Below are 14,649 nucleotides of genomic sequence, written 5' to 3' on the forward strand. Positions count from 1 at the left end.
TTAGAAAAAAAGTTCTCTATCCAAATATTTATGGACCTAACTGTATACACATCCTTCAAACTAAACTGCCCTTTCAAAGATTATAATGGATATTCAAGGTATTTCAAAAAAGCAATACAACAAAAACCTAGAATTACCAAAGCCAATCATCCTGAAACACTGAGGAGATGTATTAGAATGCTCAATTTATGCCAAACAAACTTTTCACTAAAAATAAAGGAATAAAAACCTTGTATAAATAATTGTATGTGAAGAGTATAGTAATGTCCTTATCTTTGTTGTGACGGTATAAGGTAAGTGCCAGCCAGCAGGTTTTCAGTCAATTGTGGAAAATACCCATGAATCCTGAACACAGTGTGGCTGAGTAACGCTATCCATTGCTTTTTCCTTGTAGAAAGTTCACAGGAAGTATCTTGCACATAGTTTTATTAAGAGTGTGTGCTAAATCACAGTTCCCACCATCTGGTTTTTTACATTTTAATTTTATTGAGGATTACAGCATAGTCATCCATGAGGGACAATATCCCCATGATGGGATTACCAAGTCCAACCATAAAAAAATATTGCTGCCTCTAAATTGTAATAAGCAGAAACTGCTTTGTTATAAATATTAGTTAAAGAATAGTTGTATCAGTCGTATTTAATATACTTTGACCCACTTAAGAGAAGTAGCAAACACTGCTTTTCTTTTTTTTTTTTTTTACTATTCATTAATGTGTACTCTCTGTATCACTCTATACACTAAGCTTGAAAAAAAAAACTTTCTAAAAGCGATATTAACATAAAAAGTAATGCCAAGTCAGATAATGAAAATGTGTTTACAGAAAGGACAGAATACAAAACTCCTGTGTTCATCCATTCCCAATGCTATTCACAAAAATTACCTGATCAGCCGGGCACCCCTAGGTCTAAGTGAGTGCCATTAAACTAGATAGTTGGTGATGGAGTGATTTGTTACCTTAATTGCCCTGCCAATGCCTTTAAGGAAGGAATATAAATTGCAGGCTATTGAAATGCAAGATCTAGCTGGAGTTTATAGCTAATTTAATGCCTAGCAAGAAAGCATATTTTTTTGTAACCAGAATCTTATATAATTTAATGTTTATTTAATTTACATGCACAATAAAATGTAAAGGTTTAAAGAAGTGAGTGACCCATTAAAGGAGAATTTCAATAACTCACCACTGGAATGTGAAGTTTGCTGAGAGGTTTGCCATCTAACAAATACGATCCAGTATAGGTCACATATTCTGCATAACACTGAGGAGCCTGTGGCGTGATATAGCACAAGATTCTCCGCTTTTCCTCAATCTTCTTTCTTATTTGCAAATACTCAAAATAAGGGTTTGACCTGTCACTGTGATATGGCTCGATGTCATCCAGCTTTATAGCATCGACAATGACAGCCAATGTCTGTTGAATCATCTCTCTAGTCTGTTGGCTGGTTTTACTTATAATCTGTTGTTGTAGTTGGTTAGGTTTTTGAAGCTTTCGCTTGCGAGGGTGCTGGGTTTGTGATTCTTCTTCCTCTGTGGCTCTGCTCTTTCCGCGTGTGGATGGCACTGTAACTGCAGGCATCTCCTTCTCAACAGCAGATGCATTGTGTTTATTTTGATTCGCAAGCATCTGAGCCCTATTTCGGGTCATCCGTTGAGGTATTTCTTCGACTTTGGGTGCTTTGGGAACATCAACTTTTGCAGTTTGCTCTGGGTCTTCTATTGTGGTGTTTATTAACGGAGTTTCAGCATTTGCAGGTGAATCATGACTAACACTTTCAACAGGTTTACATTCTTCCACCAACTTTGTAGAAGAGTCTTCAGGTGGTCCTATACATTCTTGCAAATTGCCATTCAGAGGAAGATTTGTCTGTTCTCTCTCAGTTTGCTCTGGTGATGATAACTGTGTAAATGTTACAGACTCAAAGTCAGAGTTGTTTGTTGCAACTTTTATAGGCTCTACAGGCGTGTCTTCTGTATGGTCACTTTTCTGATCTTGAATTTGTAAATTTTTTTCCACATCAACTACATTATCTGTTTCAATTGGAGTTACGGCCCCCTGAAAATTAATATTAACAGGGTTCATGTCATTTGTGTCACACTCATTATGGGCTATGCAAGGACTTCCAGCAACAATCTGCTGCCTACTAATTAGTTCATCTGCATCTTCTTTAACTGGGGATGGAAGGTCTGGCAAAGAAAATGGCCCAAGATCTAAATCATCATCTGCAGCTGAAAATGGATCAGACCATGATTCCGGCTCTTCTGCATCAGGACGACGAACGTCAGTGGACTCTGTGTAGTTATTGTTCTCTGTATCCATTGGCTCTGTCTGAGCCTCATTTGTTAAACAAAGAGACTCTTCTGACAGCGGCTGAGGTTCCTCTTGTCTGCAGTTGGTAAAAAAGGATGCAAGTGGTGTAGGAGACATATAAGGGGGCTGATCATGAGGCTGCGGTATAATATCTGCGTCATTTTTATTTCCTTCAGAAGCTTGTTCTGATATTGGATAGGATATTCGAGAAGCTGAGTAAGGGGACTCTGACGGAATAAAAGGAACTTCAGCATCACTGCCTTTATCTGATGAAGAAAAATGTTTAAGTGACTCAGAGAACCTTTGGGGAGACTTCAGTAAATCAGGCCCAACTGCCCAGCTGATAGGGTGTTCTAAGGTGTTTCCAAGGAGACTAGTTGGCATTGTAGATTCAGAGTTCTGTACAGGAGAACTGGACCATTCTAGGTTCTGCTCTGAGATGCTGGAACAATATGCATTTTCCTCAACCGATGGAATAAAATTTGATTCGGATGGGGGCGGCATAAAAGCCGGTTCTGGTGTTAGGAAAGTGCTTTCAGTCTGCGGTGTCTGGAAAACCGCATCATCTGGCAAATATGCAGTTTCAGTTGGGGCAAAATCAGGCTCAGATTGAACTGCAAAGCTTTGCTCCGGAGCTAAATAGGCAGGTTCTGGTGGCAAAAAGCCTGACTCCTGGGGGATAAAGCTTGACTGCTGAGGTAAAAAAGTGGTCTCTTGGGGTAAATAAGTGGATTCCTGTGGCATAAAGTCAGATTCTGCAGGAAAGCTATTTTCATTTGTCATAAAGTTATTTTCAGGTGGTAGATAGGACTCGTGTGGCATAAAATTAGATTCAGGTGGTGAAAAACTCTCCTCTTGAGGAAGAATAGACTCCGTTGCTTTTTGTGCTTCTGCAGAATCACAGGGAAGGGGTAACTCAGTTGGAGGAATGGCACTTTCCGTGGAAGGCTCTAGTAAATCATCTCTTTCTGGTGTTGACAACTTTCCAGGTACACATGAATAAACACATTCAGGTGAAACAGTAATATTGCCACCATCTACTGATACTATTTTATTAACACCAGGAGATTCAGCCCTGTACTCAGGAGAGTAATAACCTGGAGAAAGACAAGGATATTTCTCAGCAGGGAGTACAGGTAAAGGAACCTTGTCATCCATTGACATCTGAACAGGAGAACTGCAGCTCAAAGAAACTGGAACACTTTGTTGTCTGAAAAACTTTTCAGGCAAGTGTAACTCATCTTCAGGTGCTCTTTTAATGTCAACAGATATAGATCGACTACGGTTGGCAGAGGAAACTGACCTAGTTGGTGTTTGGCTAGGATTCTCCGAAATTCCACTAGATGTATTTGAGAATCTGTCAAAAAATGTTGGTGAACAAGCATTCATAGACATGGCAGACACTGGCAAAGAATGTTGTGTATCTGAACACTCAAACAGATCTTGATAGTCCTCAGTGCTGCATGAAGGTGTCCTTGGAGTCTGCATCACTTCCTCGTAGCTTGGACAAGAGATCACAGATGTTGGAGTAGGGACCCCTGTTGGACGGCTTTGATCTGGCCTTGGAGATGCAGTAAGAATTTCCTTTGTTTGTGGACCATTTAGCCAGTCTTTAGAATCATTACATACTACAGACTGCACTTTATTTTCTGACATTGTTGAATTCAACTCTTTTGCCTTTTTCTCCTTTTGTATAGAATCTGCAATTAGTGGCTTTTTGGAGGAGGAGTCTAAACTTCGTTTACGGAAATCTTCATTCTTTGATTTGTCTTTTAATTTAGGGTCTCCTGACCTATGCCTCATTTTTTCAATGTGCTTCATTCTTTCTTTATGACGTTTATGCCTCTCCTCTATTTCTAGGTCCTTTTGGCTAAGCATTCTTTCAAAGCTAGTCATCATCAGGTCTCCATCACCCAGAAGTTTTTCTCTAGGTCTAATGTCTTTTTTACTGGATTCCTTGACATGGCTTACTTTCTCATTGCCATTACTTATTCGGACAGAGTCAGATCTCTCTTTATCACTTTCTTTTGTTTTCTCTTTTAGCTTAATCCCTCCACATTTTACCACCTCGTCCTTTGATTTGTCTTTTAGAATAACCTGTGCCAATTCCTTCTCTCTTATTACATTTTTTTGCTCATCTCTATGATGCTTAAAAAATGCTTCTAAATGTTTGTCTCTGTGTTTTTCATCTTTGCTTTTTTCACGGTGCCTCTCTTTCTTTTTCTTATCTTTTACAACAGAAGAGGTGGTACTATAAGCCTTTTCACGCTCAGACTTTTTAGAAGATTCACGCTCCAGATCATGCTTGTCTTTCTCAGAAGAGAACACATAGTCTACACTTCTATCAACTTCTTCTTCAGGCTCATTTCTGTCAGGAAGCAAAACATGTGCCTCAGCATCGGGTAGAGGGGTTTCCTCATCATATTGCAAGAACTCTTTCCTAATATAGGGATCCTTTACATCATCCAATTTTTCAGATTTTTTATCTGATTTCTCTTTTCGTATTTTGTCCTTGTCATGGCTCTTTTTTGAAGATGATGAAGAGGAATGCCTATTTCTCTCTCTATCTTTGAGCTTTTCAGCTAAACACTGCAAAGGTACGGAATCCTTAAATTTATCTTCTGATGCTTCTATACTTGTATGTATAGAAGTATCAAACATGTTTGTTAGAGTTGGGTCTGGAGCTCTATCTGTGAAACTGTCAGAAGATATTTCACTGATTTTATCATTTGAATCATCCTTATAGTCATTAAGTGCCTCCTCTTCAAGTTTTTCCAAAAGGCTTTTTTCTGCATCACCTTTTGAAAATTTTCGGTCTTTAAAATGATCCTTTTCAAATTTATCCTTATGTTTGTTTTTTGCTTTATCTTCATTGAGGTGCTTCTCTTTCTCGTTCTGTCCTTTTTGCTTACATTTCTTATCTTGATTAGAATCTATCAAAACCTTGTCTTTGCGTGACTTTTCAACAGAATCTTTATCCTTCTTGTCTTTATGTTTTTCTAAATTGTTCTTGTCCTTTTTTTCCCTCCCTACATCATTTTGTATCTTATCTTTTTTTCTCTCTTTGAAGTCACGCTCTCTCTGTTTTTCTCCTGAATGCTGCTTGTCATTAGAATATTTTCTGTGTTTTTCAGACTGCAAAGACTCCTTTTCTGGATATGAAACTTCCGCATCATGGTAACCATCCATTCTGTGCAGTTCATTACCGAATCCTTCAGTAATTTTGAAGGCAGATATATATTGCTCTGGCTCATCTTCACTTTCATCTGTGAATATATCAGCTATATTATACCAATTTTTCCTTTTCTCACGATCAAAGGATGTATTTCTCTCTTTTTTATCAATTTTCTGTTCAGAAGAGCTTTTCCGATCTTTATGCAATTCTTTATATTTTTCCTTTGGTTCTTTTTTCTCTCTGAATCCTTTATCTGTTTCTTTCTCCTTTGCCTTTTCACCTTTCTCTCTTTCAGAGTCCTTTGATTTTTCTCTGTGTTTTTCTAGCTTTGGCTTTTCTTTTTTTTCCTTCTCAGAAGGCTCTTTCTTTTCCTTGCCAGAATGGTGCCTTTCCCTCAGCTCAGAATTTTTTGGAACAACTTCTTCTTCAGGTTTATCTATGTTGAATGCCTCACTCCCATGGTCTTTAAGATCTTCTTTGTAGTGCTCTTCTTGCTTTATTTTACAGTCTTTGCGATCCTTATTTACAACAGATTCCCTTCTTGTAGATTCAACACTCTCTTTATCCTTTCGGTTTTTAACGCAGTCAAAGGAATCTTTACGTTTTTTCTCTCGCTCTACCATGTATGTTGAAGTACTTTTGTGTCTATCAATCTGCTCCTTCTTTTCAGAACTTTTTTCAGAAGGGTCTCTATCTTTTCTTTTGAGGAGATCTTTATCAGTTTGTTTTTCAATACATTCCTTCTTCTCCTTGCTTTTGGAATCCTTTTCTTTAAATTCCTCCTTGCTTTTGGAATCCTTTTCTTTAAATTCTTCCTTATTTGATTCAACAATTAGCTTAGTAAAGGAGGTACTTTCTCTATAGGATGCCACTGAATCCCAACTATCTTCAGAGAAATCTGAGGATGTTCCAGAATGCCACAAATTCTGATTATCAGAAATATTAAATTTTGTCTGCTCATTGTCTAAAAATTTACTTTTGTTTAGTTCTTCAAATGAATGTTCATCTTTTTGAGATTTTTCCTTTTTACTCTTATCTTCTTTAAAGCCTTTATCATTTTTGGAATTTTTTTCCTCTTTTAGGTCACCTTTTCGTTCTGCTTTGGCTGACTTCTCCTTATTTTTTCTTTTTTTATCATCTTTGTGTGTTTTCGTTTTCTCTTCTTTGGGAGACTTTTCTTTCACATTTTTTTCTCGCTCTGTTTTGCTAGAGCGTTCTCTGTCGCTTTTAGTTGCATCCTTTATTTTTTTTGTAGATCTTTCCTCTTTCAAAGCCTTTACAGACTCCTCCCTGAACGTCCAATTTTTTTCATCAGATTTCACTTTGGGGCCCTTCTCCTCTTTCCTTAGGTGGTCATGATCATGTTTTAATACTTTCAGTTTCTCAGGGATATCAGGATCCAGAATAAGTGTCTTGTCAGACTTGTCATGCTCAAATGAAAAGCTTTTTAAAACTTTAAATTCCTGTGTTGATTGGTTCTGTCCTTTTTCTTTATTTTTGTGTTTATGTTTAGTTTTGTGTTTTTTGACCACTTTGCCTTCCTTGTCTAATTTAGGAATTATGCCTTCTACATGTGAATGGAATGAATTTTTTTCATATATGCTATTCTGCATATTATTGTTTTTCTTTTTGTGCTCTGATTTTTTTTTAATCTGTTTGACAGATTCCAAACTAGAACCCTCAGATGCATAATCAGATTCACTTGTCCTTGTAGAGTCTGACAACGAACTGACATCAGACCAGGTAGGAGATGATATTGTTTTCCAATTGTCTGTCCTCCAGTGTTTAGACTGCTGGTCTGTGATCGTAGCATTGTGCTTCTGAGAGGTTAAACTACCTTGAGAAGAAGCAGAAGATGCAGACAACGAGCTAAATAAAGAAGCTTCTTTTAGCACTATAGCAGTATCCTTTAAACAGTTTGAGCTTTCTAAAGAAAGTCTATCATTTTCAACATCACTGTCTAAATTTTCACTTTCGGATTCAGAGGTACAGAAAATGTCATTTTTCTTTCCAAATCTCACTTCCTTATTTTTGGTGTCTTTCTTCCTTTTCTTTTTAACTTTGCTTTTGTCTTTAAGTTTCACAATAGTTTGCGCCCTGGTTTTATTGCTCGATAAGCCCGTGTGAGCAGAAAGACCAAGCTTTTCACTTGCTCCTACAGAAACAGGATTGCCTTCCTCATCAGAAGTGTCTGACAGAATGCGTCGCGCAGCTTTCTTTGGTGCAGATGAGTTTTTTAAATAAGATTTTACTTCCATTTTAGGAACAGAATTAGAACTGTTCGGTTTTGTCTCTTTTCTGAACTCCTTTTTTAGCAAGTGCTTGTCATCAACTGGAGGGATACGATCTTCTTCATCATCCTCATCAAATTCATATTCATCTTTTACAGGTGTGGTGGTTTTGGGAGGCTCCAGATGCTTGCCTTTGTGTTTTGAACCCTTTTCAAATTCAGAGTCTGTATTATTGCCATCAACTGAACTTGAAGGTGCAAATGAAGGTGCATCCTCTTCTTCAGAGCTTTCTGCAAAAGTAAAAACAACAAGGCTTTACTTTAAATATAATCTACCAAAAATTAAGTTATTTATTTCTCTTTTTATAACCTTTGTTAAAAGAGCACACATTACTGCAATATGCAAACTAAGTACACTTTCCAACCCTTTTTTATCATTCAAAACAATTAATCACCTTAATTTCCACTAACATGCCAGGACTGCTCTAGGCCCCAAATGACTGATCAGTTCCTTTGATTTCCAACAACACCTTACCAATGATGAAACCTCATTCATAGTTTATTAATGCAGGTGTCAAATTATTATTATTATTATTATTATTATTATATCTGTCTACTTGATAGAACAAGTAACAAAAACGAAAATTAGCTAAAACAGAAGTATGTCAACTTCACCCCACTAAACCCTTGTCAAAATACCACACTATCGGTCTTAAACTTCTTGGGAAAGGTTTCTTTATGTCATAACTTTTTAGACAAGCATGTATAAACAGCTTAGTTCAATAATATAATTTTTTTTATAGGGAACCTAAATGTTCTATTTCGTTGTAACATTAGCAGGTTTGTTTTAAAAGTATAATAATTTTAAACTTATCATTGAAACATTATAATGTATTCTTAGTATATATAATATTGTTTTAGAGTGTAGGCACCTTCAATGCGCAATATGATGGAGTCGCCATGGTGACTGCTTTCCAGAGGGGATTCAATGATCAGCTAGAGGCAATGTACCTAGATGGCAAATACTACTGGACTGAATAAATGTTCTTAGTTTCAGGGGCTGCCATGACAACACATGTATCTGCATAAGGGAAGTGGTACGGTGGATGTCCCTATGGTAACAAATGATACATCTAGCATTTGCCAAAGGGCAACAAGAAGTGAGATGTTCACATATATCTATGGTAATGAATGGAACAGAAATGTGTTAAAAAGTTGAGGCTTACTCAGTATTGCTTTCAGCCTCTGAGGAAGTCAAACAAAATGTAGCAGACTGAGATGCCATTCAGAATTGCAGCCTGCTTGATGAACATGCTTCAGAGTGCAAGACACCAGAATTTATTATCCCGTGGACAGAAGCATGTGGAGGGGTTTAGAAGCCTGGATGGATGCTTTACGTCAGGGGTGCCAAAAAGGTAGATCAGGATCTACCAGTAGACCGTTAGCTGGTGGTCAGTAGATCTCAAGACTTAAGTAACCTTCTATTTAATGTTTTTCATTCAGATATTTATTATGTTAAGATTACAAAAGAAATAGTTGTTTGTTAAATAAAGCAATATACATTTTCCCATAAATCAGTATTTAAGTCATACTTTCCATGGAACAGAATGCTAACAATGCTTTTATGGATGTAGATCATAATGGGGCAACATCACTAAAAGTAAAGTATGTAAAGTATGGGAATTCCTGCTTTACGTGATGGTCTACTTCTGTGTGAGTGCTATTTTATTTGAAATGTTGTTTTAATTACATTTTTATATTTCGATTTAAAGGGGTGGTTCATTATTCATTATTTATAGTTTTTTAATTTTCTTCTGACTCTTTCCAACTTTCACGGACCTCATCTAAAAATGAAATGCTCTATAAAGCTACAAATTTATTGTTACTGCTACTTTTGATTTCTCAACTTTATTTTCAGGCCCTCTCCTTTTCATATTCCAGTGTTTTATTCAGGTCAATTTGGACCCTAGTGACCATATCGCTGAAACTGCAAACTCAAAGGTGCACAAAACTCCTTTAATTTCATGCCATGTAGTTACCACATATATGAGAGAATGAATTTTAAGGACCAGCCCCAATGAAAGTATGTTATTCAAATTTAAAAAGGCTTCATACAGTTGTTTGTGGGTAACCAACTATAGGGCTCTTACAGACGTGCGTTTGAAGCTGCGATCCCCGTTTTGTTCCGTTTTTATGCGTTCAGTCGCAGGGGAGCGCAGGAGTAGACGGCATTCAGCCGAACACAGGAAAAATGCTGCATGTTGCCTCTCAACCTGCGTTCGGCGCCTACATGCGCCTGTGTGAGTGCAGCCCCATTGAAAAAAACAATGCGTCTACACCTGCGCTCCCCTGCGGCTGAACACATAACGGTACGCAGGGGAGCGCAGCTTCAAACGCTCGTCTGTAAGAGCCCTTAATCAGTTACAATAGGATGCGTATTTTGAATCACACTATCCCTAAATATAGAGACATTTTTCTTCACCTGGCTTAAAGAAGGCTATGTGCTAGTGATCTATATTTGTGATTTCCTTTTATATGAACAGTGAGGTGTGATATTGCTAAGAGAAGAAATGTTGCACTAAATGTGTTCTGGGTTTATTTATCCCCTGAACTTTTGAGTGCTGATTTAATTTTGAGTTAATTAAGTTAAGCTTGTTGCTGCTCAAAGGGAAACAAGTTGAACTGGAAATAAATATTTTTCTAGTATTTTTCAATTGGTGTTGATTAGTGTGAACACAGCAAATAGAGTATTTTTGAACAAAAATAAACACAATGGAAATTTGTGTCTGAATTGAAAAAAAAAAACAACAACACCCTAAATAATTAATAGCCACACTTGACTGTAGTTAAATGAATGCACAGTTAAGTGGAAGAATTAGAGGAAAACAAGGCCATACAAGCATACCCCACTGCTGTGATTTTCCGACAGATGGCTTAAGAAAAATGTTTTATCCGCAAGTGAAAAGGCTGGGCTACCGGGTTAATCATCCAGGTGTGAAAATTTTAATAACAGCACTATTGGATTGTCGATAAATAAAAAGAAAATCCACAAAACCATCACAAATTAGTAGACTGAAACAGAAACACCCCATCAGACAATTATTTTTTAGCCTATTCACAGCTAAGCGCTATTTCAAACAACAGGATGCAGACTGTGGATTCAAGTTAAATACATTATAGGTCTTTGAAATTACCTGTTGAGCTTTCTTCACTTGAGGTGTAGGAACCCTTTCCCAAAAGAAGGTTCACCATTGTTGGGGAGTTGGCAACTTTTAAAGGGGTTTCTCCCTTCCTGTTACTTTGATGTGGATTTCCTCCATAACGCAGTAGCAATTTGACGACCTGGAAGATAAATAGAGGTCAAACAATTGTTTTCAAAGGACACTTGATGTGAATGACTTGTGAACATACACATTTAAGACTGCAATATACAGAAACTTATAGGCTATGATAATACATATATGGATAAAAAAGGATTTTAAGTAGGTGACACAATAGTGCAATATGTCAAAGTCAGGTCAAAAAAAAAAGACACACGTCCATTAAGTTCAACCTTAAGTTTGCATATAACCTGCCTAACTGCTACACAGCAGTAAGCATTGATGTAATTTGGAAATCATTTCTGGCATTTTCTACTTAAAAGAACACTTGCCTTGAAGTGGCCATTGTTTGATGCATCGTGCAATGGTGTATCATCATCCAAACCCTTGGTGTTCACTTCAGCGCCTGCAGCAAGAAGTTGTTTTGCAACATCATAGTAACCACGGTTACAAGCCTCATGCAATGCAGTCCATCCTGAGAAGGGGAAAAAAGGCAGAGGATTCCAAAGGGTTGGTGAAAACAAATTTGGGGTTAAAGGGATTTTGTAATGATTTTTATGATGTCGTTTTTATTTCTAAATTACATTGTTTACACTGCAAATAATTCACTCTACAATATAAAATATAACTCCTGAACCAGCAAGTGTAATTTTTTTAGTTGCAATATTGGTGTGTAGGCAGCCATCTCAGGTCATTTTACCTGGTCATGTGCTTTCAGAAAGAGCCAACACTTTAGGATGGAACTGCTTTCTGGCAGGCTCTTGTTTCTTCTACTCAATGTAACTGAATGTGTCGGAGTGGTACCTGGATTTTACTACTGAATGCTGTTCTATTATTTACCAGGCAGCTGGTATCTTGTGTTAGGGAGCTGTAATCTGGTTATTTTACCATTGTTCTGTTAGGCTTCTGGGAGTAAAAGGGAGGGGGGTGATATCACTCCAACTTTCAGTACAGCAGTAAAGAGTGATTGAAGTTAATCAAGCACAAGTCACATGACTGGGGGCAGCTGGGAAACTGACAATATGTCGAGCCCCATGTCAGATTTCAAAAGACTTTTCCCATGGCAGTATCCCTTTAAAGAATATTTATTTTTGTCAAATTAGTCTGTGTTTATGGTACACTACCTACCAAATGGGCACTGATAGTAACAGCCCTATCAGAAATTTCCAAAGCCAACAATAAACACAGAAAATGGCTTAAGTGCGGACAATTGCAGACATGACAAACGTAAAAAAAAGGTAGCAACAATTTGGTCACATAATACTTTTCCTCTCACTTGTCTCTAGCAAAGGTAGTTTTTATAAAAGGAGTTCACATTCCAAGCACTTTTTTCAGTTCAGTTGTTTTCAGATAAATCAAAAATAAAGGCTTTTCTTTTTTTTTATCGTTTGTCATTTTGAAGTCTACTTTCCACGTTCTCGTGGAAGGAAGAAGATTTAAAGAAAACCAAGCATGCTGGAAAAAATTGGAACTTCCTTGTTTGTGTGACAAAAAGTCAAGTGATTTTAAGAATTCGGATTCAGTTCAGCTAAGCACTTGGATTCGGCCAAATCCTGCTGGAAAAGGTTGAATAACAAACCAAATTCTCTGCATCCCTATTAGATAGATTTCTTATTTTTGGCACTACTGAGCAGAATTTCAGAGTTTAAAAGGTGTTGTTCACCTTCCAAACTTTCAAGTTAGTTGTTTTCAGATAGTTCACCAGAAATGACCTTTTCATCCACTTTGTATTTCTGACCGTTTTTTTTAATACTGAAGGTTAAATTTTCATCTTCTTCTGTCTTTCTAACGCAGGTCTGGGATGGGGTCAAATGACTCTGTAAACTGTTCTAAATTGATACATTAGTTGATACATTTCTTATCTTTGTCCCAGCTGAGCAGAATCCCAATGTGTCATTAAAGCGGCTGTTAGAATTTATACAATAGTTGATAATATTCCACAGATGCTGCTGAGAAATGTATCAACTGAATGTTGCAAATTGTAACAGTTCAGAATCTGCACCTGAATTACTGAGCTGCCAGACTGAAACAAAAGACAGGAACATAAAACTAACTTTTTTCAAGAGAAAAAATACAGCAAGACCAGTTGATTTCACTTATTACTATAGATATACCATGACCTGAATGAAAACCTTCACAGACAAACTTTAATCTACAAACGGTAAAAAGTAGAAAATGGAAAGCAATAAATAGGTTTTTTTCTGATTTCTGGTGAACAATCTAAAAACAACTGAACTGAAAAAGTGCTTGGAAGGTGAAAAACTGCTCTAATTAACGTTAATTATAATTGATACAATAGCTGCTAACCATCTAAAGATGCATATGAGAAAACTAAAAGTAGCAGAATGTAACAGTTTAGAGTCTGCCAGAGAAACACCAGAGACATGTTTAACCCCAATATTAGAAAAATTATCAAAATATAAAATAGCATCTATAGTGTAATAGCTAAAATCACCCAAAATGAAAAAAGATTTGTGAGGGGAATAATCCCTTCAAAAACCAAACAAATGTTGCTTCAAGCAACTTCAAGCACATCTGTTATACTCGTTTTGACCACCAGTGATGGGCGAATTTGGGGCGTTTTGCTTCACCGAAAAATTTGAGAATTTCCCACGAAATGGTGAAAAATTAGCAAAACTGCGCAGTGGTTTCGAACCTTTATTCACCTTTGTGAATCGTGGGAATTCGTGCCTGCCGAATAAATTCGCCCATCACTACCTACTACCCACTGATTTAGTACTGGAAAGCCACGGTAGACACTTTAGAGGTTTTATCATTTATAGGAGGCAGTAGATTGTATGCTTTTTGTGAGAAAGACCTGACCTTGGTACAGGTATAGGAACTATAATCCAGAATGGTCTGGAATTTTCCGGATAACTGATCTTTGGGTAATTTAGATCTTCGCACCTTAAGTCTACTACAACCTTTCATTAGCTGGGGTTAAGTTGAAAATAAGCATATATTTGCCCTTTGAGCTCCTTATTTATGTACACACCTGCAAAGTCTTTTACATTGACGTCGGCACCTTCATTAATCAACTCTTTAATTCGTCTAGCGTCTCCCCTGATTGCAGCTCGATGGAGACGGGTTTCTCCCCTCTCATTCCTCTTGTTCACTTTGTCTTTGGTTTTGGAGGCAGAGTTAGGGGTCCCCTTCTGACCAACTGTAGACTGAGAAGGATGCTTTGGTGTTGTGTCAACTACAACATAAAAGACAAGTTATGTTTTCAGGCTTGATTTACATATTTATAATTTACCCCCAAGTAGATACACATCATCAGTAATTCTCAATTCTCACATTAAAGGTCATGAAACAGTGATGTTTAAAGTACACATGGCCTTAAAAACATTCAAAAAGTAGGGAAAAGATACAAATGAACAAGATACAAATGTGAATTAGCAGGTGCACAAACCTTAATGCAAACAAAAAGCAAAAACCAAAGTACAGTAGATTATAAATATATTACATCTATCTTTTCATGTATAAAAAGCAAACTGTCCAAAACACACGTTAAAAACAGGCAGGCAGGCCCATAGCTAAAAAGTTCCAAAAATGCTACATATGGAACAAATGGAACTACATATCAGAGATACAGTACACTGGCCGGAAATAAG

The 14,649-nt window shown here is 37.0% G+C and overlaps 1 protein-coding gene across 1 annotated transcript in view; it reads right to left on the minus strand.

Moving 5' to 3' along the window:
* Nucleotides 1–6,979: 6,979 nt before the first annotated feature.
* ankrd11.L (ankyrin repeat domain 11 L homeolog) overlaps nucleotides 6,980–14,649 on the minus strand; it is a gene marked incomplete at its 5' end in the record, with an annotated part of 83,894 nt that continues 76,224 nt past the window's right edge. Inside the window, 5 exon segments of the mRNA NM_001092091.1 lie at nucleotides 6,980–7,005; nucleotides 7,008–8,006; nucleotides 10,910–11,057; nucleotides 11,368–11,510; nucleotides 14,031–14,234. Coding sequence (NP_001085560.1) covers nucleotides 6,995–7,005; nucleotides 7,008–8,006; nucleotides 10,910–11,057; nucleotides 11,368–11,510; nucleotides 14,031–14,234 — 1,505 coding nt within the window. The 3' untranslated portion in view covers nucleotides 6,980–6,994.

This window comes from Xenopus laevis, chromosome 4L, assembly GCF_017654675.1.
Source record: "Xenopus laevis strain J_2021 chromosome 4L, Xenopus_laevis_v10.1, whole genome shotgun sequence".
NCBI lineage: Eukaryota > Metazoa > Chordata > Amphibia > Anura > Pipidae > Xenopus > Xenopus laevis.